General features: G+C 52.3%; 1 protein-coding gene and 1 long non-coding RNA gene across 5 annotated transcripts in view; both read right to left on the reverse strand.

The window, feature by feature from the left end:
- The window catches only part of UBE2O (ubiquitin conjugating enzyme E2 O), a 63,540-nt gene that overhangs the window by 8,289 nt on the left and 27,917 nt on the right, over positions 1-27,334 (reverse strand). The window contains exons 2-13 of one of the 4 annotated variants that reach the window (XM_002827868.5): positions 7,885-7,944; positions 7,578-7,688; positions 4,909-5,006; positions 4,357-4,420; positions 3,285-3,428; positions 2,720-2,829; positions 2,426-2,576; positions 1,728-2,200; positions 1,115-1,269; positions 750-862; positions 533-661; positions 77-169 (exon numbers count right to left, since the gene is read on the reverse strand). In XM_002827868.5, the coding sequence (XP_002827914.4) occupies positions 77-169; positions 533-661; positions 750-862; positions 1,115-1,269; positions 1,728-2,200; positions 2,426-2,576; positions 2,720-2,829; positions 3,285-3,428; positions 4,357-4,420; positions 4,909-5,006; positions 7,578-7,688; positions 7,885-7,944 (1,701 nt within the window). The remainder of the gene's footprint in view (positions 1-76; positions 170-532; positions 662-749; positions 863-1,114; positions 1,270-1,727; positions 2,201-2,425; positions 2,577-2,719; positions 2,830-3,284; positions 3,429-4,356; positions 4,421-4,908; positions 5,007-7,577; positions 7,689-7,884; positions 7,945-27,334) is intronic. The other 3 variants (XM_063718981.1, XM_009252062.4, XM_024235246.3) reach the window with 3 other exon arrangements.
- Positions 11,315-16,964, reverse strand: LOC134760578 (uncharacterized). Its single transcript, XR_010138354.1, has 2 exons — positions 16,706-16,964; positions 11,315-16,420 (listed from the first exon to the last, which is right to left on the reverse strand). It is a non-coding gene; the product is annotated as an uncharacterized LOC134760578 (long non-coding RNA).

Genomic DNA, 27,334 nt, shown 5'->3' on the forward strand with positions numbered 1-27,334 from the left:
TGGCTACATGACTGTGGCCCCCGGCCCAAGCTGCCATAGTCACAAGCCCAGCAGGGGGGTCTTGCCAGAGCCTCACCTGGGGCAGGATGATGGTCTTTGAGTTGTCAGCCCACACCACCTCCACCTTGCTGCTGACGTCCACACGGGCCACCTGGCCCACCGATGGCTGCTGGGCAAAGGGGACAAAGTCAGGGGGCCCAGCTCAAGCTCCAGCTCCCCAGCCCCTCCTGTGCTCTGCAGTGACTGACATCATGCCCACCTGGCTTGTGACAAGGAACTTAGCTCCTCTGGTAAATGTAACCAGTGGCAGCTCAAGAAGCCTGACCCCAGAAGGGAGGCAGGGAAACAAGTCCTTCTGCAGCTGCTAGGGCTGAGCGGCAGCTTGACGCTGGGGCAGCTGCCCTCCTGGGGACACTGAGCCCAGAGGACTTTCAGGTCTTGTCTCCTAGAGCCACCTGGTGGCAGCATCAGGGACTGCAGCTGGTGCACAGGGCAGTGAGCAGCCATCCAGAACTTGAATTTGAAGGCATACCTCATCCTCCTTGTGAGAAGCCCCATCCTCAGTATTGCCGATGCGGATGACGATGTCAGTTGTACGGAACCTAAAGTCAGGGTGGTCAGCAATGTCGTAAACACTCACATCTTCCTCTTCTCCAATCAGCTGTGGCATAGGACAGGTTGTCATGAGCTAGGGGTCCTACACCCAACCCTAGAGCCCACCTGAAGCAAGCAGTAGGGGCCGCACACACCTCCACGTCGTCCCCACTCGGCCGCAGCTTGAACCACTTCACCATGCAGGTACGGCCGATGTGGTCCCCAGACTGTACCACACCGTAGACAGCAGGGTCTGGACAGCTCTGGACTAGGGAACCAGAGGAAGGGACGTGACTAGCTAAGTGACCCCAGCTAAGGAGCCCACATCTCAAGCCAGTGCAGAGTGCAGAACCCTGACCTTCCCCCGTCTTGGAAGTGGTGAGACCCCTTCATGAGGGCAGTCCCCTTCTGGACCTCATTTTAGCTCTGACCCCAGATCCACTGCCTATTCTCCACAAGCCCCAACCCGGGCCCTCATTGGCGACCACCCTGCTGGCTGCCCTTCTGGAGCTGGCACTACCTCGCTTATCTACCACGAAGTCTCCGGGGCAGAACTCGTTGTTGTCCAGGTGGTGCACAGGGAAGAGGTCGTTGGAGCGGATGTTGCATTCCACGGAGCCATCCTGCCACATCACGTCGGCTGAGGTCATCGTGGTCACCACCTCCACTGCCACCCTGCGGGTGCAGGCCAGTCAGCAGGCCATGCAAACCCCACCCCCTCCGCGGAAAGGGCAGAGAGTCTTTCTGTCCCTTCCTGTCCCTGTGGGCTTGGTAACCTGAAACTCTGAATCCCAGATTGGCAGGATGAGTCTCTGGTGCACAGGAAGCTCACCCAGGGTTCCGAGGCCATGCATTCTCTTGAGAACAGGATCCACCTGGGAGCGCTCAGGCAAATGTGGTTCCAGAAGGCCAAGCTTAAGGCCGCCACCATCCCACCCTCTGCACCACTCCTCAGTCTCTGCTTTCCACCAGGGCCTACCCCAGGCACCTACGTTGTCTCGGGTGGGCGCCCCTGAGCCACTACAAGGCATGCAGAGGTGTGTGTGCAAGCGCAGGCACGCTCACCGAGCGGACGCACACTCTGCCTGGCTTCACGCTGACGCCGTTGGGGAGGGGCACAACTCTGAGTTTACCTGTCCCCTGGCTTGAAGTCTCGAGTGATTTTATTCTTCTTCCTCTTGTGTTTGCGCTTTAAGTTCTTGATGGACAAGGGGATGCTCTTTTTGCGACTTGTGCCGCTGCCGCTCTGGGAGGAAGTGGTGGAGCTGGCAGAGGAGGTCACTGAGCTGGTGTCGTCCGTGTCGTCAGCAGCCTCATCATCTGCGTCCTGCTCTGCCGAGTGCAGCCTCTCATCTCTGCCTTCTTTTAGCAGGAATGGGGGCAGCTGCTCTCCTGCCTCGTGGGGCTCCTCTGCACCCTCATCCTGCATCTCCACTGGACTGGCAGAGCCATCGGGCGTCTCCTCGGGACTGGCGGACTCTGCTTCACTCTTGGCTTTGGATTCCCCCTTCTTGTCTGGGTCTTCCATGGAATGGTCCCGGGAACACTGGGTGTCTGGGGAGCACGACATGATCCGCACAACCTGCTTCTTCAACAGGCGCTTCACCTGCAAGGGCGGAGCAGAGAGGACAGGGCTGTGAGGTGCACCTGGGCAGGCCTGGCCCTTGGCATCTCAGGCTGGGGGGATGACAGCTGTATACACCTGAGTAGCTGGCAAGGGTCATCAGGGCTGCCCCCCAAGGCCTAAAGCACAGACTGTCCTTCTTGGCCATGGAAATGGCTCAAGGCCAGTTCCTCAAATGCCCACCAACCCCCAACCCCAAGGACATACCTTCTTGGCCATAGAGCCCTCCCCCTGGGCGCAGTTTTTTTCTGGACATTCCCAGGCAATCTTGGCTGGCTCTACCTTGGCTGGGAAGACATACAGACAGCGCTCCCCAAGCTGCCGCTGAGCATGGTCAAAGCATCCGAGACGCTTCACCCTGGTTGGGGAAGAAGCGGGGGTGAGCTGGACTGGACTCCTGGGAGGCCAGCAGTATTCTTGAGCCTCCCCAGGCACATGGCCAGGGCCCAGAGCCCTGTCCCACGTGTGCCCCTGGGTTGCTGGCAGTAAGGGCATGCTTACCTGCCTAGGTTTTCCTGGGTGATGACAGAGGGTGGGGGGCTGACGCTGTCTGTGCCCCCTGGACAGAAACTCTTGGTAATCCATGTAACTTTCAACTCTACAACCTGTACCTGGGGATGGCAGGTGGGACACGCCAGTCAGGGCAGGCTCTGACAGCACTCTATCCAGCTGCCCAAAGCCCACTCGACCTCCAGAGCAGGAAACTGATCTTCCTAGTGCAGCACCAAGTACAGACACATCAGAGCAGGCCCCAACCATAACCATGGCCCCCACCCAATGCCCAGGACCAGTGTCACTGCTCATACCAGCCAGGGGCCACTGGAACTGCCACTTGCCACCCTCCCACCTTGCTCAGCCTGTACAGGCTGGGCTGGGGGACATCTGTCTTTTGGTCACTATGACCAGAGCCTAGATTCCCTTTATCCTCAAAGCCCTTTGAGATCAACAGGGTCCAGATGCCGAAGAGCGGGGCTCAACCCTCAGAGCAGGCAGGGAAGGGGCAGCAGCTCAACCCCAGGGTGTGGAGGTCAAGGACTCCGTCTCCTACCCCTGGGCCTGGACCCACCTCTTCCACCACCACTCGGAACTTGCTCTTGGTGCTGAGCACGGGCTTGACACCTGACAGCCATTGGACGCTGGAGAAGATCTTGGCAGGGCCAATGAGCACCTGGCCTGGGTAGAAGCCGTAGGAATCATCGAAGAAGAGACCCTGCGGGATGTGGGGCCAGAGCAAAGTCCCCGTGAGCGGTGTCTCCTTGGGTGACTGTGCTCTCCATGCCTGTGCCCACTGGCTGCCCACCTGCAGAAGCCCACTCACACACAGGCCCCACACGCCCTAAAACAAGTCCTGTGGCTCCAGATCTGCACTTCCCAAGCCCCAGGTCCGTAGAGGTCATCTGGCACCCTTGTTCAAACATAGGTGATTCATTCCATGCTCCTTGGTCAAGGGCTCACACTCTGAGGAATAAGACTCCAGAGAGCAGTGGTCCTGAAACCTGTTTGCTCACGCGCCTGCTGTATATCTACTTGTTTGCTGTGTGTGTCCATGTACTATTGTAACTAATACATCATCCTGTACTGAGAGAGACAAAGTGGAACCTTAAAGGATGAGGAAAAAAAGCTAACAAAAATGCAAATAAAAGTTCTAATACTGCCGGGCACGGTGGCTCATGCCTGTAATCCCAGCACTTTGGGAGGCTGTGGGCAGATCACCTGAGGTCAAGAGTTTGAGACCAGCCTGGCCAACATGGTGAAACCTCATCTCCACTAAAAAGACAAAAATTAGACGGGCGTGGTGACACATGCCTGTAATCCCAGCTACTCGGGAGGCTGAGGCCAAAGAATCGCTTGAACCCGGGAAGCGGAGGCTGCAGTGAGCCGAGATCGCACCATTGCACTCCAGCCTGGGTGACAGAGTGAGACTCTGTCACAAAAAAAAAAAAAAAAAAAAAAAAAAAAAAAGGTTCTAATACTTTCTGCCTATACTCAAACTTTTAGACCCTCTGGTGCGCACCCGCCCCTTTTCTAGGAAACCGCTCTGTTTAGCTGGGTCCAGCTACAAGCTCTTTGCTAAGAAGTCCTCCTTCCAGAGGACTGAGCAATCAGAGAAAGGTGCCGGCCTGGATGGAGCACACTACCGAGTCGCTGACGTGTGGGCAGACGTCGTAGAGCTTGGCGCCATCTTCCGTGTTCATGGAGCACCTAAAACAGAGAACAGAGGTTTGGTCTCCACCAGGGGACACGGTGAGTACCAAAAAGTTGCGATCCTGAGACGCCAATGCGCCCACGTGCCCTAAATAGCACAATTCGTCTTCTCCCATCAACTCAGCTCGAGGTAGTACAAGAAACTCTCCCACAATGAACAAGATCCCAAGTGCCATTGGAGTGCTTGCTCAGCACCATCACAGTGCCTCAAGTAAAGCATCAGCCTCTAGCAGATATCCTCAGTGAAAACATTTCTCCCTATGCCAGGACAGATCAGAAACTGAGCAACAGAATTAGGCCATGGCAGATAAGGAGAACGGTACAGGGTTAGGCCCTGATTTGCAGGCCCTGGATGCCTGTAACATCTGTCACTGCCCTTGATCAAACCTGTCATCACTGTCTCCAGGAGGAAACATCCCCCTCCTCCCCTCTTTCCAAGAGGCTGTCCTTCCCAAGCCAATGGCTCTCTGGTGGTGAGACCCTACCTGGCACCGTTGGATAGCTTCAGGATGATCTGGTTCTTCAAGTCGTAGACCTTCCCCAGCCAGCAGTCATAGGCAATGTAGTCCCCATACATGAAGGGCTGCAGACCAAGGGGGCGGGGGCAGGGGCAGTGAGACACAGCAGACAACGTTCATGTCCAGGGCACAGATTCCTCTATGCCCTACCGAAGACAGGACGGGGGAGGATCTAGACAGCTCATTGACTGGACCGGTTGGCTACTAGCCCTAAATAGCTGCTGCAGCAGGCCCTCCCTACAAGTTCTAGGCTGCATCCCAGCTGCTCTTCCCAGTGAAGAGGAAGTGGTGGTGGTGGTGGGGCTGCCTGGAGGGAACGGGGTGGGTGATGCAGGGGCAGAGAGGCCTGATGGCATCCATGGACACAGGACATCCATGGACACAGGACACCTGGCAAGGAGGCTGCGGAGGCGGCAGGCAGAGGAGACAGCCACACCATTGGGGGGTGGCTACATGGACAGTGCTCTGAGTAAATACGTTAACACATCAAGGATATTCAGAGCCAAGTCTCTCATTGCTGGAGAAGGTGCCCAGGTGTTTACTAACAGAAAGGGAGCAGGAAGGAGGAGAAGGAAGAGGAGTCTGAGGTGTTTAGGTGGAAGTGGATGTATCAGGATGAACTCATATATTTTATTTTACTTTATTATTTATTTTTTAGAGACAGGGTCTTGCTCTATTGCCCAGGCTGGAATGTAATGGTGGGATCTTGGCTTAATGCAACCTCCATCTTTGGGCTCAAGCGACTCTCCCACCTCAGTCTTCTGAGTAGCTGGGACTACAGGCATGCATCACCGTGCCTGGCCAATTTTTTCGTATTTTTTTGGTTGAGATGGGGTTTCACCATGTTGCCCAGGCTGGTCTTAAACTCTTGAGCTCAAGTGATCCATCTGCCTCAGCCTCTCAAAGTGTTGGGATTACAGGGATGAGCCACTGCGCCTGTGAACTCTGCCTGAACTCATATATTTTAATATACACGTAGAGCAGGTAGTGACATATTTAGATGTGTGTATACATGTAATACATGTGTATTTCCTAGTGTGTCCCAAAAGAGCCAAGTAGCAATTAGCACATCTAGCATCCAGATCTTGGGTTTTAGAAATACCATTCTCTGAAAGCAATGAGGCTTCTTGGAGAAATGGTAGATTCTGGGGCTGGATCACAAAAAGTACAAGATGAGCCTGGCACATCTCATGCCAGAAAGAAAGAAAGAAAGTGCTTAAAAAACCAACAGAAAGGGCCATGTGAGAAGGACATGAAAGCCAGCTTGAAGGGGTTCCCACTGGCTAAATCTGGGACCATCTAAGCAACAGAACAGATAATAGTAGTAATTAATTATAACCAATGAATAAAACAGAAATCTCTAAGTCCATACTGATAAAAAAAAAAAAGAATACATAAATAGGGCAGAAGATAAAGCTCTTCTACAGAGCAGAATGCCAGCTAAAAGAAATGAGGGGGAACAAGGGAGTCATAAAACCACCATTTAGCAACATCAGAGCAATGGCTGGTGCAGGCGAAACTGTGAATGGAGGCCAAAGCTGGTGGATTTCAGTTTGACAAATGACAGGTTATAGACATAATCTGGGACTATGTTCCCACAAAATATAATCACTTAAAGGGGGTAAATGGTGAGTTTATGGTGGAGAGACCTGGTGGACACCAACATGACCAGGGGTACAAGTGAACAACGCCAGCACTTTGGCTATGGGGTACCATGAACCAGGGCAGAGCTCTGCGGCGGGCCTGCCAAGAACACGTGGGCATGAGGCAACACCAGAAAGACCCAGGCTGAGGGTCAAATTACTGAATGTATCACTGTTCAGGGCATGGAAGACAAAGAAAGGCTGGGAAATGATTCCAGATTGGAGAGAAAATGAAGAGATGACAACTCAATGCAAGATGTGTTCCTGAATTGGGTCCTGGATCCGCAAAGAAGAAAAGGGTAGTGTTGGGACAACTGCATGTGGTGTGTGGACTGGACAGTAATTATCATGTGGTAATATCAACGTTGATTTTATCATGTGGTAATATCAGTAATTATCAACGTTGATTTCCCAGTCTGGGGGTTATATGGTGGTTACACAGGAGGCTGTCCTTATTTTTGGAAAATACACAAGAGGTGTGTGTATTCCGGGGTGGGTGACAGGGCATCACATCTGTAGCTTGCTCTCAAATGTTTTGGGAAGAAAAAAGACTGGAGGGGGATCTCGGAGAGAAGGAGGGAGGGAAGGTGAGGGAGCAAACGAAGTGAAATCTTAACAGCTGAGGAACCTGAATGAGAGGCACACAGGAATTGACAACTTTTGGTAAGTTTGAAGTCGTTAAAAAAAATAAATTATTTCCAATAATTTATTGTTTTAAAGAAATACTAGAGGAGAAAGGAAAACACTTAAAGATAACCACACTGGCAGCCTATGCTGGGGTTGGGGAAGGGCACGTCCTGACCTCATGTCTAAATGGCTTACTTGAAAGCAGTGAAAACAAGGCTACAGGAGCCAGCTGGCTGCTGTGCTCCGCCTTCTGACCCAGGAAGGCTGTGCTTGGCAAGAACACGGAGGAGGCTGTAGCCCAGAGGTCGTGCCGCCAAGAGAACCAGAGGGCCCAGAAAGGATGATGAGAAGACAGGGCTGGCTCACCCAGATGTGCTGCAGGTCCTTGCTGTTGACGGGATAGATGATGCAGTTGGTGCCGATGAGCTTGACGGCACAGTCGATGTTGACGTCGATCACCGTGCCACACTGACTGTCCTGGGGGAGGGAGGAGACATGCAAGTCCCGTGGTGCAGCAGCCCTGGTCACCACGGGAGACCCAGCCCAGGCAACCCCAGTGCACCCCCTGCAGAGCCGGCCAGCTCTTCCACATACAGAGTGCGAGGTGGGCAGACTCAAGTCCCTAAGGTGGCTGCCCCCAGGCCCGGGGCTGGGGTGGGGACGCAGGACTCACGGTGGATCGCATGTGCCGGACCACGTCTCGGGGCACCACAGAACGGTCCTCTAGTTTCAGCTGTAGAAGAAAATACAGGTGTGAGAGAATGGGCTCTGAAGCCACCACAGAACACAGTCTTCTTCCAACTTCTTCTTAAGTGGCACATCCACACTGCTAAGTGCACAAATCCTAAGCGTTTGGCTAGCAGCATCTTCACAGACCGCACACGCCTCCGACCAGCGCCCAGACCCACAGGCGGAGCGTGTCACGCCCACAGGCCTCCTGGGGCCCCTGTGGTCACTGTCTTGCCCACCAGAGGCACTCGGCTCGCTGGAGGTAGCCTTCCTCACACTGAACAGTGCAGCTCAATGACAGATCACATAAGGCTGCACTTTAATGAAGGATTTAACAGCCCATTCTACAGAGAGCAAAACATTTGCTTTGCGTTCAATCTTTTTTCTGCCCTCTGCGAGTGCCTGCCCTAGCTGATCAGTGCTGAGGGAGAGTGGGCTGGGGGAGGAGCAGGACACCGGGCTGCGGTGGGTCACCCTGAAGCCTGGCTATCACCAGACACCACGTTCTAATCTGGGTTATCCTCCTGACCAGCTGCGGCCTGCGCCTTATCTGCTGCGCTTGGAGCCCTGCAGGCTGCTAAGTAACTCTCAGGATGGTTGGCTCTTGGAGCCCGGCCAACTGCACGAGCACCTGATTGTCCCTTTACGCACAGCTGGCAGCGGCCGCTGCCTCCTGCTGCTCCATCTCCCAAAAGCCCAGGCAGGAGATGCTCCCATCAGGCCAGGCTGCGTCTTTTTTAGCTGGTTCCTCAAACCTGGGGCAGCTCCTCTATGGTTCTTCACTGGGTCATAATCACGGACGGGTCTCTGTGTGTGTCCACCTCCAAGACCCCAAACCACATGGCTGGAGAGCTGTTTCCTCAAACAGCCAACCACACACTCCTCCATGGCGGCCTCTCTTGACCTGGGGGCACTGAGAGGTCACCACCAAGAAAGGAGAACTGAGTCGCTGAAAAAGGAAGACACTTGCTCAAGGTCACTTAAATGCTGGCAATGACAACTAAAACAAACTCTGCTAGTAGAAGAACGTGACTCAGAAAAAAAAGCAAAAAAAAGCAATGAACCCCACCACCAACAGCAGTGCAGAGAGTCCCATGGGAACTCATGAGCCCAAGTTGCTTTTTTTTTTTTTTTTTTTGAGATTTGAGATGGAGTCTCACTGTGTTGCCCAGACTGGAGTGCAATGGCGCAGTCTCGGCTCACTGCAACCTTCGCCTCCCAGGTTCAAGCAATTCTCCCGTCTCAGCCTCCCGAGTAGGTGGGACTACAGGTATGTGCCACCACACCTCGCTAATTTTTGTATTTTTAGTAGAGATGGGGCTTCACCATGTTGGCCAGGCTGGTCTCGAACTCCTGACCTCGTGATCTGCCCACCTCAGCCTCCCAAAGTGCTGGGATTACAGGCGTGAGCCAATGCATCCAGGTATGAGCCCAAGTTTCAAATGACAACGAGCCCAGTCCTTAAACGCAGGGTTCTTGAGTCAGACACGATGTCAGGCAAACCACTCCTGCCGGGAAGGAGAGATGATGGCAGCCGTCTCAGCATAGCTGAGGTGGAGTCACCAAGGCAGAGGACCACAGGTGGCACATGGTGCACGGTACAGAGTAGGTACTCGGCAAGGTCGGCAGCTGTGATCACTGGCCCTGTGAGCTACAGGGTGAAGACCCCTGAAAGGTCAGGCTCTCCTTGTCTCTGCTCCAAGACCCAAGGAGGCTGGAGGGGCATGCTGGCGTGACGGTGCCACTTTTCTAAATCAAAGAATATTCTGTGCTGTAACCCTCTGTGCCCAAATCTCCACTCTGAGATATGGTATTTTTTTGTGCTGCCCCACCCTATCTTAATCCCCTGCTCCCATTTTAGACTTCAAAAAGCCACGATTGCTCCCAGAGAAGCCAGAAGCTGCAGGACAGGAGAATCCAATGCAAGGGGGACTGCACTATGTGTGGCAGGAGGGCTGCCTCCACCACTTGGGGGTCCCTGAGAGAGCAGCCAGGAAAGGAGGCGAGAACAGCGCAGACACAGACCTAAATCACTGCCGTCACTGATGGAACACCCTGTTCAGCCTAACAGCACCCTTTGGAGTGCAGGGGAAACCGAGGTGTCAACTCTGAGACTGAAGCAGAAGAAAACAGCTGGTGAAAGCTGGCATCATGGCAAGGCCAGAGGCTGACAGGGCAGGCAGTGCCCAGTGCTCCCAGGAGAGGGAGGCTGGCAGCAAATGCCATTATTCCCGTGGGGTCTCCAGACAACAGCAGCTCCACCCCACCAGGACGCTGCCTCCAGGGGTTCTTCTGACCTTTCTATGACAAGGAGTTACATTTCTCCAAAGACCTGATGGTGCTGGGAGCAGAGTGGGAGCAACAAGGGGCAGGGGGAGGGTAACATGGTGGCTACACTCCCTTCCACTGGGAATTAGAACCCAAGACAACGGCATGTGGAAGGACTTAGGATGACTTGGGAGGCTCTTGTGACTTTCTTTCTTAACTTCCTATACCCCACCCATACTGGGCACTGGCTTTCTCCAAATAAGCCCATACCCTCCCATCTGTGAGCCACTCCACTGAACAGTTACTTCCAAATGTTCTCCTCTCCCTGCCCCCATGTGCACAACCTGCTTCACAAAGCCTTTCAGTGCCCCCGTCAGGAAGGAACCGCCGTGCTCCTGGCGAATGCAAGAGCTCTGGAGTTTTTCACCTCATGCTAACTAGGTGCTTCCTAGCTGGCAGACAGTTCTCCAAGCGCTTCACTGCCTTCACCCATGAGGTGCTCCACAACCCATGAAGCACATCACTGCCACGCTCATTTTGCAGATACGCAAACTGAGACCAAGAGAAAATAAGCAACTCATTCAATGTCACAAGTAGTGGAGCTGGGACCTGAATGCAGGCAGTTTGGCTCCAGAGTCCATTCTCTTAACCACATAAAAAGCTCATCTCTCCCCAGAGCTACAGAGACAGGAAAAGACTTCTGGCAGGTCTACACATTTAAAGACAGTGATTCTTCTGCTTATGAAAGAAATAAAAACTCTCTTCATTTCTGAGGCAAGTGGAAGGCAGCAGTGGTAGCCACTGACTGAGGATGCCTGCTAGGCGCAGTTTGCCCTCCACTTCCCCTTCTTGCTCCAAAGAGCAAATGACAGGTGCCAGCCGGCCTGGCAGGTGAACACTAGAGGGCACTGTGCCCACTCTGGGAAAACACCAGATTTGTGAACAAAACTAAACCTTGGAATAAACCCAATCTCTACTGTTAAGGGGTGCCCTGCTTGTAGTTTAAAAAAAAATTGTTACTAGGAGGGGATCTGGGGTCGGGGGTGAAGAGATTTCAACTGTCCTCATGGGCTCTGAAATTCTAAACAACCTCAGAGTTGGTGAGCTATTTATTGTCTAACATTTCTTTTTTTTTTTGAGATGGAGTCTCACTCTCTGGCCCAGGCTGGAGTGCAGTGGCGCGATCTCGGCTCACCGCAAGCTCCGCCTCCCAGGTTCACGCCATTCTCCTGCCTCAGCCTCCTGAGTAGCTGGGACTACAGGCACCCGCCACCACACTGGGCTCATTTTGTGTATTTTTAGTAGAGATGGGGTTTCACCATGTTAGCCACGATGCTCTCGATCTCCTGACCTCGTGATCTGCCCGCCTCGGCCTCCCAAAGTGCTGGGATTACAGGCGTGAGCCACCGTGCCCGGCCTGTTGTCTATTTCTTAGAGAGTTGTAACTATCAAAGGTTTCTGAACAGAAAAAGGACAAGATGCCAAAATGCTAACAGTGTCTCTAAGCCAGAAGGGGTGGTGGCTGGTTTAAAATGAACACACACTACTTTTTTTTTTGAGACAGAGTCTCGCTTTGTCGCCCAGGTTGGAGTGCAGTGGCACGACCTCGGCTCACTGCAACCTCCGCCTCTGGGGTTCAAGCGATTCTCCTGCCTCAGCCTCCTGAGTAGTGGGATTACAGGCATGCACAACCATGCCCGGCTAATTTTTGTATTTCTAGTAGAGATGGAGTTTCACAATGTTGGTCAGGCTGGTCTCCAACTCCTGACCTCATGATCTGCCCTCCTCAGCCTCCCAAAGTGCTGAGATTACAGGCGTGAGCCACCGCCCCTGGCAAACACACTACTTTGCACACATGTGACACGACAGTGGGGCTGCCCAGTGGAACCCAGGACCGACATCCTCTGTGCCTCCTCTGGAAACAGGAGCAGCAAACAACACAGCTGCCCTCCGAGGAGAGGGATTCTGGCACATGCTAAGCGTCCATTCTCCTGCAGGGGGGACGTAGACAGACGCAGAGAAGGTGGCACCAAGTGCCATGAAGAAAAACTAGGCCACCTGGGGGCCAGCAGAGGGAGAGCACGGTGAGGAATTTTAAATGTGTGGTCAGGAAAGGCCCCTCCGAGGTGATGCTGAACCAGAGATCGGGATGAGATGGGGAGTGAGCTTACCAAGCAGGGAAGAGTAGCTGTCAAGGTGTTGGGCTGGGTGACCGGCACAGGCTGGCAGGGCTTCAAGAAGGCAGAAGGCATGGTGCCCAGTTATTCAGGCCTTAGAGAGCCACAGGGAGGGCTTGAGATTCTATCATGAGTAAGATGGAAGCCACTGAAGGCCTCCACTCAGAGCCCTGCCTGATGGTGATATCCAAAAGATCACCTGATTTTTGGGCAGGGAACGTGCTGAGAGAGGGAGCACGGAGGCTGGTTAGCCCAGTGGTTCTCACCTAGGGGTAATTTTGCTCCTCAAAGGACATTTGGCAATGTCTGGAGACACTTTCGGTGGTCATAAAGGGTGGTGGGGGTTCTGGTATCTAGTGGGCAGAGGCCAGAATGCTGAGCATCTTACAATGCACAGGACATCCCTCAGCAAAGAATGGCATGGCCAACACACCCGCAATGCCACAGCTGAGAAGCCCTGAAGGTGCTCTGGAGACGCAGGTGCTGAGACCCGAACAATGGCGGAGAAGGTGGGTCTGCGGACCAGCCTCTGGATGCATCAAGTAGGAAAGCAATCAAATGGTAAGTGACGGCTGAGGGACAATGCCAGGGCAGAGGGCAATGCCAGTGGCAGGAGGCTGGGCACTTCTGTTCTGCCCCATTTGAGCTCCCCGAAGCTCTGCTGGGGGCCACTCAGAGCAGGCGTTCAGGAGCCGGGGAAGCTCACTGGGGGCCTCTCCTGCCAGGAGCACTCTCCTCCACGGCTGCCTGACTCCCAAGGCACATGCTGCTTCTCTGAGCTGCAATCTTGAGGCTGACCCCCAACAACACAGCAAAAGCAACTAGCTCGTCCTGCAGCTCCTGGTCCAGACTCTCATTCATAACATTGACCTTGACTGACCAGGTGGAATCCAAATTCACTGTATAAAGTGATCCAGGAATAGAAAACACATACTGAGGCTGATCAAAATGTTGAAAATACAAAGAAGCTAAACAAAGAAGCTACTTTTTTTTTGGTGTGGTGGGGGAGGGGGTGGGTGGGAAGGACAGGGTTTCACTCTGTCGCCCAGGCTGGAGTGCAATCATGGCTCCATCTCCCAGGTAATACTCCCACCTGTCTCCTGAATAGCTGGGACTACAGGCGTACGCCACCATGCTTGGCTAATTTTTGTATTTTTTTGTAGAGAAAGGGTTTTGCCATGTTACCCAGGCTGGACTCAAATTCCTGGGCTCAAGCAATCCTCCTGCCACCAAAGTGTTGGGATTACAGGTGTGAGCCACTACACCCAGCCAAGAAGCTACTTTCAAGTGATTTTGAATGTCATGTCCCTGTAGGAGTGGGTGGCTCCTAAAGGCTGGGCTGCTCCCTGGAGGCCATGCCCTTGCCCCAAGGGAAAAGGCGGCTTTGTGCCTGGCCTCTAGCACCAGCATCTGAACACTAAAGGGGTTCCCAGTTCAAAAAGGGGAGCTGGAAGAAGTCCAAAAGGAGGGGCCTGCATGGAGCCTAAGCACTTACAGCTCAAGGCTGGAAGCCACCAGCCATGCCACAGTCATCCCCAGGTGTCAGACACCAGGGAAGGCCAAACAGGAGGAGACATGCGTGCTCTCTTTTAATCCCGGAAGAAAAAGCAACCCCACCGCTTCTGGAGGTTAGTGATGTAATCAATAGCAGACTTTTTTTTTTTTTCTTGAGACAGGGTCTCACTCTGCCACCCAGATTGGAGGGCAGTGGCGCAAGCAGGGTTCACTGCAGCCTCAACCACCTGGGCTCAAGTAATCCTTCTGCCTCAGCCTCCTGAGTAGCTGGGACTATAGGCACATGCCACCACCCGGCTAATTTTATTTTTTTGTAGAGACTGGGTTTCACCGTGTTGCCCAGGCTGTTCTTGAACTCCTGAGCTCAAGTGATCCTCTTGCCTCAGCCTCCCAAAGTGCTGGGATTACAGGTGCGAGCCACTGTACCTGGCCCCAATACTAGGTTTTCAGCTTACAGCTTGCAGTAATCTCAAACAGAAAAGGTCCAGCATCACGCCAAGTGCCCACTGAGGCTTCACAGACAGCCTGGGACCTCAAGGACAATCGGACGACCAGCCCCACACTAGGTCCTGGTGAGTGTGTAGACAACAGGTCAGCTTGCAATGGCTCCTGGATTTGTGTTCAAAGAGTGAGGCTTTCCCTTTGTAGGACTGAGTCAGACCCTAGACCTCTGAAGGTCCAGCAGCCACTTACAGGACTGAAGCTGTTGACCTAGGCCAGGACTCAAAGACCAGATTCCTAAAAGGAAGATGAGGTTAGACCAGCACTGGAAATTTCTAAATTCCAACTTGATACTTCCCAAAGAGTAAAAACAATCTGAGAAACGCCACTCCTCCACCCTCTCCCTGACCCCCCATCTCTTACTGTCTGAGCTGGGTCTGAGTCCTAAGTGTATAGAAAAAGAGTGAAATTGACAGTGGCCAACTGGGGGTGTGGGAGAGACAGAGCTTCCAATTGTGCTGGGGACCTCAGGGGCTCCTAACCAGCCTCTCTCCCTCCCCTCCTGTCCCAGCTGAGGCCTATCTGGCTCTTTGGTTGTCCCTGAGCTTGAAGGGTCTAGCTCCACGCTGCCATGTGCCCACTCCACTGCCAGCACAGGTGTGGCGCCACTATAGTTCAAGACAGGGGTCACGTGTGTTAGTGCATACATATTTTTCAGACTAAGAAACCCAACTCGGCCGGGCGCAGTGGCTCACGCCTGTAATCCCAGTGCTTTGGGAGGCTGATGCAGGCGGATCACGAGGTCAGGAGTTCGAGACCAGCTTGGCCAACACGGTGAAACTCCGTCTCTATTAAAAATACAAAAATTACCTGGGCGTGGTGGTAGGCACCTGTAATCCCAGCTACTTGGGAGGCTGAGGCAGGAGAATCGTTTGAACCCGGGAGGTGGAGGTTGCAGTGAGCCGAGATCGTGCCATTGCACTCCAGCCTAGGTGACCGGAAGACAGGGCGAGACTCTGTCTCAAAAACAAAACAAAACAAAAAAACCCAACTCAGTTTTGGGGGGGGTGGAAGCAGGAAAACTTGCTGAGGCCTAGGATCCCACTTTTTTAGTGATTCCTATATATTCAAGGCTAGACAAGAATACAAACATAAAATAAGGTACACATATGGTCTTTAAAGATTTTGCAAGAATCTGACGTAGGGATGGGGTGGAGGAAGTAAGGGCCAGTGACATTCACCCCCATCCCGCAATGTTAATGCAGCTTGATGGCCTGAGAAGCTACTTACACCAGATTGCAAAGTTTATCCCAGTGTGGATTTCTGAAAAAGCTGCGGAAATCTTAGAATGGCATATTCCCCAAAGCAGCACTTTTTTTCAAACCATGTGTTGTGACCCATTAGTGGGTTATAGAACCAATTTAGTGGGTCATGGTCAACAGTGGAAAAAAAATATCTGAGTGCATTAATATACATGTGCTAAGAAGAAGTACTATTAGGTTGACAAAAAGTAACTGTGGTTAAAATATTTTGAAAAAACCCGTTCAGTTGCATATACAACATGTATGTGTCCTGGGTCATGATATAAAATGTGTATTTTACTGTGAGTGACTGCTGAGAAGCTGGAGAATCTCCACTCTACTGAATTCTCTGCCCAGCACCTGCGCCGACTCTCGGTCCTTTCTGGCCAGGCTTCAGGGCAGTTACATCAGAGGGAGGACATCCCTCTCATCAGAAGCTGGTCTTGGAACCAAAAAACAGGCAAACCAACACAAAACCCAAGACCCACACAGTCACACTCAGGCACTTTTAGGGTGAGGAACTTTAACTTTCTGACCTGACTTAAAATGTTACTAAATTGGCTCCAACAGTAAAACTAGGAGAGGCAGAAAATGGGGCCTCCTGTTGGAGCTGGACTCCTCTTCCAGCTTCTTCCTAAGCCCGAGTTTCCAGTTTGGACTGGATTTGAGGATGTGACTGGTCAGTAATTCCGGCTGGTGCCAGTGTAAGGACTTTCTCAGAGCAGTTGACCATCATGTGACTGAGCCCTGATAACCCGGCAATCAGCTCACTGCCCACCTGAGGACAGAAGGTTTTACCAGCAAAGCACAAATGGCCAGGGGGCCTCACATGCCTCGGGGAGGGGAGGGAGAACCTCCAGAAATGGCTGGAAGTAAAAGAAATGTTGGTGCCCCTAGCTGGAAAATTCTGTCAATCATGAGCTACGGAAGCCATTCAACAGAGAAGCTGTGCTAAGACTGAGCTCAACTGATTCAATAGTTTTTGAGTGTTTTCTATAGACTTAGGACAAGACAAGAATACAAATATATAATTAAGAATGGGAACTAGCTTTCTAGAACTTACACTGAGATGAGGGAGGTAAGATGAAATTACACCTGAAAACAGTTATACACAAGTAAATAGAGCACTAAGCTGGGTGGGGAGACCAGAAACTGAGTCCTGTTTCTGGATGGCAGTGGGGGAAGGCAGGAGGACCGGGGTTGCAAGGGAACTGCACACCAGGGACAGCCCCCACGCCCTCACCCCTGACATCCTCTCTGATCTCACAATGCAGACTCAGGCCGGGCAATACAGTGCTGCTGTATCACTGCCTGGAAACTCGGCTGCAGCTCGCCAGCTTGCTGGAATGGCCTGGAGGCACAGCCTGCCTGAGGGACAGAGAAAGGGGACTGAGTCCAACTGCCTGCTAAGTGAGGGGGAAGGACTGCAGAGCTTGGCCTGGCAGGGGGCCAGCGGGCTGGTCTCTGCAGATGCTGCAGTGTTTGATATGCAATATGTGCACTTGGCGGCAGGAGCTGGGAGCCGAGGAGCCCAGCCCTGCACCCCTTATCTTGGCTCTGGGCTTGTCAACCTGGCTTAAAAAAAGACAAGAACAGCCCAGGGCTCCTGCATTTGAAGGGAGGGGACAGATTGGCATCTTTAGGAGAAGGCAGCCTCCTTCCTCAAAAGTATAAGTAAACGGCAGAAAAGTGATCAGCATGATTTCATGTTCTGTTCTTGTCAGGCCTGACTGGGATAGGGATATCACTACCTAACCAGTGGCCCTGGACTGCTCCATTTCAGATGCGACAGGCTGCGGTCCTGTGGCTGTCGGGCATCCCTGAGAACAAGAAGGGAGTCGGCCAGCTGGCCAGGCACAGAGCAAGTTCACAGCCTCAACACCCCTCAGTGTCTGATGCCATGTTAGTTCACGGAATGAGGACCCAGGCTGCTAATCACACAAACTGATCCTGACGGAGCCTGCCAGGAAAGAACCCCACGTGCACTGCCTCTCCCAACCCTATGACCCCCCATGAAGGAGGCACCACTCTTGCTCTCATTCCATAGGAGACTGGGTGGCTTGGAGAGGTAAGTGAGCTGCCTAAGGTCACCCAAGTGCCAGGACTCCAGAGCCTTTGTTTTGCTCACCTGCCCTCCCTCATTTGACCTGTCTGGTCTCCAAGCATGGCCCTTGCTACCCCTGGACCAACTGGAACCATGTTGCCATTCAAGTGTGGCCCTGGGCCTGGTGAGGTGGCTCATGCCTGTAATCCCAGCACTTTGAGAGGGCAAGGCGGTTGGATCACTTGAGGTTAGGAGTTGGAGACCAGCCTGGCCAACATGGTGAAACCCTGTCTCTACTAAAAATACAAAAATTAGCTGGGTGTGGTGGAGCACACCTGTAATCCCAGCTACTTAGGAGCCTGTGGCAGGAGAATTGCTTGAACCCAGGAGGCGGAGGCTGAGTGAGCTGAGATCACGCCACTGCACTCCAGCTTGGGCAACAGAGCGAGACTCTGTGTGTGTGTGTGTGTATACACATATATATGTATATACACACGTATATATACATGTATGTATATATACATGTATGTATATGTGTACACATGTATATGTGTATATATATATATATATATACATATAAAGCGTGGCCCTGGACTGGCAGCCCAGCATCTTCCCTGAGCTTGCTGGAAACGCAGACTCTAAGACCCCATCCCAGACCTGCTGCCTGGGAATCATTTGAAAAAGTTCCCCAAATGATTCTGATGCACACCCCCCAGAGAAACAGCTAAAAGGGACTGCATCCCTCTGAGCTGCTTCTGGGAAAATTCTAGTTTGGGGGAAACAGCGGGGTTCCCCTGTAGCTATGCTCCCCAGGAGAAGAGGAGCCCTGGAGGGGCTGTGTCCAAGAAGTGGGGCAGGGCTTGCTCTCAGCCATGACAGACCGCACGTGGAAGAGACACAACCTCCCTGAGCCCACACCAACCTCCCCGCGCTTCTCAAACACCTGCAGTTACTATTTCAAGGCAGATGAAATGAATACCATCCCGGGATGCTGGCATCGCTGGGACATCAGCTGGCCTGGAGAGTGGGAGTTGACCAAAATGTCACTTCTTGGCTGGATCATTAGGTCCTAAGACCCTCAACTGCCCACCTTTCCACCTCCATCTCTCCCGAGGCACAACAGCAACAAGCAGCTCATCTCAGGACAGTGAGCCAGGACTCAAATACTAACTAGAACAGCACCATCATGGAGACTGGGAGGAGTTTCTGCCCAATTCTGCAGGTGCAGTGAGACAAAGCTGCGGCTGGTCACATGGAGGCTACACACTGCAGGGGACAGATATTGGAGTATAAGCTTCGGGGCACAGGAACCAGGTCCTGCAGGGGCCACAGAATTGCCACTTCCCAGCTGTGTGTGCTGGAGTCATGTCACCTCTCTGGGCACCAGATGCCTCATCAGGGGGTTGGGCAACACCGAGCTGAATGAGCTCCAGGCCCTTCCAGCTATGGCTCCAGAGCTTGTCCCCTAAACGCCTCCTGGGGCCCTGATTTCCACCTGCCTGGCACCTCTCCCTGACTCGGGGCAGGCTTCTGCTCTTCACATGTGGGCATCCCCATTGACCGTCAGAGCAGGCCAGCCGAAAGGCAATGACATCCCTGGGCAGCATGGCCCAAGGAGGCTCCCATGGTTGGGGCACCAGGGCAGGTCCCTAGACGAGGACCTCTTCCCTGGAGAAGACAATAACATTTACAAATAACAGAACACAACGCAAAATTTCATGTATGGGCGCATCAGGATTTAGATGTATTATTAAAGTGAGGGGATTTTAGATACACCAGGAGAGCTATCTGAAGAGACCCAACAGGAAATCTTAGAGTATTAACCACCCCCTTGTTAATATGGTCAAAATTCTCTACCCCCTCCTTTTTATAAGTGTGGACACACCCACCACCAGTGATAAGAGGACATGGATGGAGGCCAAATGAGAGTGCATTGGGAGCTGAACTGAGCTGGGTCTTTAGAGGCCATCACTAAAACCACCTGGTAGAGAGCACCACAAAGGGCCTTCGACTGCAGGAGGAAAGAATGCTGAGCATGTCCAGGGGCAGGAAACAGCTATCGCAGGCCCAGGCGAGACAGGAAGAAGGGAAGAGGAGCAGGTGTTTGATGCTACGTGGATGCATCAGACGTCCGCGAAGAGACGTCTGGGTGAAGAGACGAATGTCTCACTGCACCTGCAGAATTGGGCAGAAACTCCTCCCAGTCTCCACGATGGTGCTGTTTCCATTGGTATTTGAGTCCTGGCTCACTGCACTTAGATGAGCTGCTTGCTGCTCTTGTGCCTTGGGAGAAGTGGAGGTGGAGAAGTGGGCAGATGAGGTTCAATGCTCTTCACCACCTCAGGAGGAAGGCGCAGGGGGAGGTCACACAGCTGGGATGCGTGCAGTGGGCCTACACCCAGTCCCACCCTGGGGTCTGGGATAGCTGCCCCACACTGCCCTGGGACGCTCTGAAGAAGGGACAATAGAGAACAGATACCAACATGTGAGACCTGGAACCCCAGCCTTCTGACAATTTTTTCTATACAATTAAGCATAAAACTTCCCTCTTCTAGGAGCCCACAGTCTCCCGGAGGGCTCTCCAGGCCTCACGCAGAAACTCATTTTATCACAGTCCTGAAGGAGGTACACAATTCCTGAAAGTAACAGACCAAACTGTACTTGGACTATAGGACAGCCTCTTCCAGGAGCCATGCCTTACAACCAGCAACTGCGAGGCGCCATTTGGCTGTCTGCACCCTGTGCTGGCCTCTGAAGGGCAATGGTGGAAGCCAATAGTTGGAGGAAGTCCAGATATTCAATTCAGAGTGCTGAAAGCAAAAGACCATGAAGCTGTGGAAAATGGAGCAGCCTCCACAGGTCCCTTGGAAGGAGGAACAGATTTTTTTGTTTTGAGATGCAGTCTCGCTCTGTCACCCAGGCTGGAGTGCAGTGGCATGATCTCGGCTCACTGCAAGCTCCGCCTCCTGGGTTCACACCATTCTCCTGCCTCAGCCTCCCGAGTAGCTGGGACTACAGGCGCCTGCCACCATACCCGGCTAATTTTTTGTATTTTTAGTAGAGACGGGGTTTCACTGTGTTAGCCAGGATGCTCTCGATCTCGTGACCTTGTGATCCACCCGCGTTGGCCTCCCAAAGTGCTGGGATTACAGGTGTAAGCCACCGCGCCTGGCCGGAACAGATTTTAAGGCAGTTGTTTATCAGCTTGAAAAACACAGATTTGATTTTTCAACCCAAACCCACTGAATGAATCTCTGGGTGGAGAGATTAATGTTCCCTAGGTGAATCTGATAGTCAAAACAGTTCAACTTCTGACTGCCACGGTGACTCACGCTGTAATACCAGTACTTTGAGAGGCTGAGCTTTGAGAATTGCTTAAGCCCAGGAGTTCGAGAACCAGCCTGAGCAACCTAGTGAGACCCTATCTCTACAGAATTTTTTTTTTTTTAATTAGGCCTGGTGGCTCATGCTCATGGTCTCAGCTACTTGGGGGGCTCTGGTGAGAGGATCACTTGAGCCCAGGGGGTCAAGGCTGCAGTGAGCCACGATCGCACCACTGCACTCTGGCCTGGGTGACAGAGTAAGACCTTATCTCAAAAAAAAAAAAAAAAAAAAAATCCCTTTCTCCTAAAACAAAATATACTCTGACTACTTAGGAATATTTGTTTTTAATTTAAAAAAATGTTTTTAAGTTTACTGCTGATATGGGGGTGTAATGAAGAAAAAAATAGAAAAAACATTTTAAGTGAAATCCAGGGATCAAGGTGTAAAAGCAAGGTGACTGAAAATAACTAAGAAAGTGAGAGTTGACTGATGCTCACCCTTCAGCACTCCCTGACACACCCTTCCTGTGGTCCAGCCCTTGGGAAAGACACAGAGGCACCAGGTCCTCAAACTGATATGGCCCCAACCTTGACCCACCTCTGCTCAGGCGGTCCAGATCCCAGCCTGGGCCGGTTTCCACGCTGACGAGAACAAGGCCTCGGGCCAGCTGCTGTCACAGTGGCAAAGAGCAGATCCCGCCAGCACACATCCTTGGGAACCTGGGGGACATGGTTTCGCCACCTTGAAGACTTCCAGGCAGGAAGGCCATGCTGTGGCCCTGAGAACCCGATGCTTAGAGCTGTGACTAGAAGGGAGCGAGCTGGTGTGAAAGTGTGGCTCTACCCACACGGAAACCTCAGAGTCTGAGAAAGAAGCATGCCGGCAGGAGAAGGCATGCCTGCTTGGCCCCATTCCTTGGCCATGACCCTCGGGACCCTGGTGCTCCCTGCCCCTCCTTCATCACCTCCCTGCAACTGCGAATGCACAGAAGCATGACATAACCTTGGGGCAGCAGAAAGCTGCTGTCTCACTCCTGCCACAGCTCATGATCCGGAGCCTCACCCCTACCCAGCGCAGCAGTGGCCCCCTTTGCGCACACTCCCCCAAATGCCAAGCCTTGGCTGCTAATCAACAGCCACACTCTGAAAATGCACCGTACCTTCCTAGGCAGACTCATGCTGAAAAGGAGCCACTCAGCAGTGCTATTTTTAAAAATGCAAATATGGTAGGAAAAGGCAGTAAAAATAACACACAAGAGCCCTGATCCAAGGCCAGTTCCTTCCCCGGGGGCCAGGTTCCCACTGGGAGCAGGAGAGGGCTATGGAGGAGCAGGGGGCTATGGAAGTGCAGGGGGGCCTATCTTCCCATAGTGGTCCTGGCTTCCTGCATCGTTTTGTTTTCCTAATACCTGTGATTTCAGATCCATCCCAGTGGCCAGAAATGTTACAGACTCACCCACATCTTTATCCAAACATACTGCCGAGCAACCCCACATGCAGGCCAGGAGAACCTATACCAGAGGCACTGGTAGGTTTCATGACCCACCCTGGAATGACTATGTCAAAACAATGCTGATTCTCCACTCCTTACAACTCTGTAACTACATCTTTCCAAGACAAACTGGGCTGGGGTGCTGCAGACATTTCTTTTTCACAGAGAAGCAGGAGCTTGATAAAGGCATGGGAAGCCAAGGAGGAAGAGACACAAGACCCCTGGGATCGAGTGCAAGCTGGGGTCTTGCACCACTAGGTGTTGGTCCTGCCAGCATTCAAAATTGGCCTGCCACACACTGTTGATGTCTGTGGCCACAGAAAGCCCCAGAGACAGGCTGACCCCAGTGGGTCGGCAGGGACGGCCTTGTCACTCACCCCCCTAGACTCCCAAATGCTAACCTTGACAGTAGCAGTCCTCCCTTTCTTCAGCCCCCTACATCCCTGCAATTAGGTCAGGACAGGATCAGGTAGCTTGCCTTCTAAGCCAAGATTTCTAACAAAAATAAATAAAAACACATAGCAGCATGTATTTGGGCTGAGTTCCTGGTAAAAGGCATGGATGGGAAAGTGAACAGGACTCAGCACCATCCATTTGCTAAGTGGGTGCAGTCCATCAGTACTGCAGACTTCGCTCCAACAGGCCCTTGCTCCTCTGAGAGGAAATGGGAAACTCACAGCTACAGTGAGCTCCCCATAGCTGAGCCCAACTATAGGGAAATACTGCAGAAAGAAGTGACAGCCTGCTGTCAGCGCTCATGGCTGACACCACATGGTCACCATTCTTCCAGACACTGAAACACTGGAGTCACCCACATTAAAGCCACCAGAGCATGGAACATAATTTGAGTGACTATTTTCTTTTGTCTTTTTTTTTTTGAGACGTTTCGCTCTTGTTGCCCAGGCTGGAGTGCAATGGTGTGATCTCGGCTCACCACAGCCTGCCTCCCCGGTTCAAGCGATTGTCCTGCCTCAGCCTCCCAAGTAGCTGGGATTACAGGCATGCGCCACCACGCCCAACTAATTTTGTATTTTTAGTAGAGATGGGGTTTCTCCATGTTGGTCAGGCTGGTCTTGAACTTCCGACCTCAGGTGATCCACCCGCCTTGGCCTCCCAAAGTGCTAGGATTACAGGCATAAGCCACCACGCCCGGCCCTGAGTGACTATTTTCTATTTTCCCAGGGACGGAGTAATTAGGACCATTTGAGATCCATTACAACTGGTGCCTTGGGACTGCTGGCTGAGAAGGGCTTGTGGCCTTTCTTTCGTGGAGTAAATGCCATATGCTTCCTTTTCTCCCATCCTGGCTGGCTCTATTTCCCTCAGTCCCTGGGTCCCAGGAGGAAGTCAACAAGTCGCTGGCCAGGAGTCTGGAAAAGACAAGAAGACGCCACCAGATTGCATCTGAGGACCCATCCCCTCTCCAATGGATCTGCATCCAGCATGCTCAAGGACCACAAATCCCAGGTGAAGGAAAATGGGAAGATGGAGATGTCTCAAAGGCTCTGCTGTGTCCTTCCTTTAAGGGACAACCAAGCCACAGGAGGGTCAGGCAGGCCTGTGGTGATGTTTTTGAGACCTCTATGTGTGATAAGTAATGGGACGTGTGCTAAGTAAGCCAAAAATGCTAGTTCTTGTGGCCTCTCTCTCTGGCTTTTCCTCAATGCCTCCCAACTATTTCAGTCACTCCATCCACAGCCTGAGTGGTCCTGAAAGGGAAGATGATGTGCAGAAGCACGACCTAAATGAACAACACGGGGAGAGGGCGTGGGCAAAAGGCGGCTCACCTTAACCTGCCTTTCCCCAGGCTGAGCTCAAGTCCCATCTCTCCTCCAGCAAGAGCTTGACAGGGACACAACCTGCTCTGTCATAAGGTCTGGGCCCCCAGTGGCCTCTTCCTCCCGTTCATCATATGCTGTAGACCATCCATTCAGTTGTTCCCTCACTCATTCAGCAAACTGAATAACAGCAGACGCTGTGCCAGATGCCAATGAAACATGTGGAACACGAGACAGTCATGCAGGTGTCCAAGCAGGATGGAGGTTCCATCCGCAGTGGCGCCGAGGCACGCCAGGCTGGAGGACGTGTGGTCACCACGGGGAACAGCCATGGCTCACATGTTCCCCCAGATAGCTGCACCCAAGTTTCTGCTCAGATGTCACCTCCTCAGAAGGGCTTTTCTGGCCACCCTGTCTGGAATTGCTCCTCCTCATTCTCTATCCACCTGCTTTATTTTTCTTCACAGCACTTACTGTTCCCACACCTGCAGTCTGTGTGCCCCATGGGGGTTAGAATGTGAACCACACAAGGGCAGGCACTGGGCACCAGTGCACCCCAGCAAGTGCCTGGAATACAGAAGGGTGCCTCTGAGGAGTCACTAGAGACAGCTGAAGGAAAGGCCATGGGAATTGGGAACAAGTGTCAAGAAAGGAGTGGCTAGCAATGCCTGATGCTGCTGAGAGATCCAGTGCCACAGCGAAGTGTCCCTGCTGACCTGGGCTCAGCGGTCCCAATGGGTGGCGCGGCAGAATCCCCAATGGCGGGGCCTGGAGAACATCTGGCAATGCGGGAAATAGGAATCACAGTGTGGAGCTCATTCAGGAACTACGGCTGAAGAGCAGGAAAAGGAGGAAGAGGTAGGTGAGGGGGTGGATGTGGGCTGAGGAAGGGTCTCTTTTCAAGACATTAAAAATGGGGTCAAGCTGGGCATGGTGGTGCGCACCTGGAGCCCCAGCTACTCAAGAGGCTGAGGTGGGAGGATTGCTTAAACCCAGGAATTCGATGCTGCAGTGAGCCCTGATTGTGCCAATGCACTCCAGCCTGGGTGACAGAGTAAGATCCTATCTCTAAAAAATAAATATAGTAAAAATAAAAATGAGGGCTGGGTGCAGTGGCTCACAGTGAGCCCTGATTGTGCCAATGCACTCCAGCCTGGGTGACAGAGCAAGATCCTATCTCTAAAAAATAAATATAGTAAAAATAAAAATGAGGGCCGGGCGCAGTGGCTCACACCTGTAATCCCAGCACTTTGGGAGGCCGAAGTAGGGGGGATCATGAGGTCAGAAGATCGAGACCATCCTGGCTAACATGGTGAAACCCTGTCTCTACGAAAAATACAAAAAATTAGCCAGGCATGGTAGCACATATCTACAGTCTCAGCTACTCAGGAGGCTGAGGCAGGAGAATCGCTTGAACCTGGGAGGTGGAGCTTGCAGTGAGCTGAGATCGCGCCACTGCACTCCAGCCTGGGTGACAGAGGGAGACTCTGTCTCAAAATAAATAAATACATAAATAAAAATAAGGTCAGGCAGGAAGCTGTCAAGGGAGAGCCTGAAGATTCAGGCTGGGGACATAATTGATAGAGGTGGCCTATGGCACAGTGTCCGCAAAGGAACCAGAACACAGGAGAGGAGACCTCCTCTCTTCACACCAGGAGGCTCTCAGCTACTTCCAGGTTGGGTTTTTCTTTTTCTATTTTTTCTTTTTGAGACAGAGTCTCGCTCTGTCACCCAGACTGGAGTGCAGTGGCGCGATCTCGGCTCACTGCAAGCTCCGCCTCCCGGGTTCACACCATTCTCCTGCCTCAGCCTCCCGAGTAGCTGGGACTACAGGCGCCCGCCACCACGCCCGGCTAATTTTTTTGTATTTTTAGTAGAGACGGGGTTTCACCGTGTTAGCCAGGAGGGTCTCGATCTCCTGACCTCGTGATCCGCCCGTCTCAGCCTCCCAAAGTGCTGGGATTACAGGCGTGAGCCACCGTGCCTAGCCTTTTTTTTTTTGAGACAGAATTTCGCCCTTGTTGCCCAGGCCGGAGTGCAATGGCACGATCTAGGCTCACTGCAACCTCTGTCTCCCAGGTTCAAGCGATTCTCCTGTCTCAGCCTCCCAAGTAGCTGGGATTACAAGTGTGAGCCACCACACTCTGCTAATTTTTTGTATTTTTGTAGAGACAGAGTTTCACCACGTTGGCCAGGCTGGTCTTGAACTCCTGACCTCACGTGATACGCTCATCTCGGCCTCCCAAAGTGCTGGGATTACAGGCGTGAGCCACCACGCCCAGCCCACTAGTATTTTTTATATTCATTACATTCTGAAATGATATCTTGGATATATACTGGGTTAAACAAAACATTAAAATTAATTTCTGGCTGAGTGAGGTGGCTCATGTCTGTAATTCCAGCACTTTGGGAAGCCAAGGCAGGAGGATTGCTTGAGGCCAGGAGTTCAAGACCAGCCTGGACAACAGAGTAAGACCCTATCTCTACATAAAAAAAAATGGCAGCAGGATCCCTTAAGCCAGGAGTTTGAGGTTACAACCAGTTATGATCGAGCCACTGCACTCTAGCCCAGGCAACAGAGCAAGACCCCATCCACCTCCACCTCCAAAATTAATTTCACCTGTTTCTTTTTTTTTTTTTTTTTTGAGACGGAGTCTTGCCCTCGCCCTGTCACCCAGGCTGGAGTGCAGTGGCGTGATCTCGGCTCACTGCAAGCTCCACCTCCCAGGTTCATGCTATTCTCCTGCCTCAGCCTCCCCAGTAGCTGGGACTACAAGCGCCCGCCACCACACCCGGCTAATTTTTTTGTATTTTTAGTAGAGACAGGGTTTCACCGTGTTAGCCAGGATGGTCTCGATCTCCTGACCTCAGCCTCCCAAAGTGCCGGGATTATAGGCTGAGCCACCGTGCCCGGCTCACCTGTTTCTTTTAATGTTTTTAAAATGTGGCCACTTCTCAAAGTCCTTTTGCCAAAAAAAAAAAAAAAAAAGTAAAAGAAAAAAATGTGGTCACTAAAAAATTTTAAACGACCTACTTGGCTCATATTGTATTTTTT

The sequence above is a fragment of the Pongo abelii genome, chromosome 19, assembly GCF_028885655.2.
Source record: "Pongo abelii isolate AG06213 chromosome 19, NHGRI_mPonAbe1-v2.0_pri, whole genome shotgun sequence".
In the NCBI taxonomy this organism is placed as follows: domain Eukaryota; kingdom Metazoa; phylum Chordata; class Mammalia; order Primates; family Hominidae; genus Pongo; species Pongo abelii.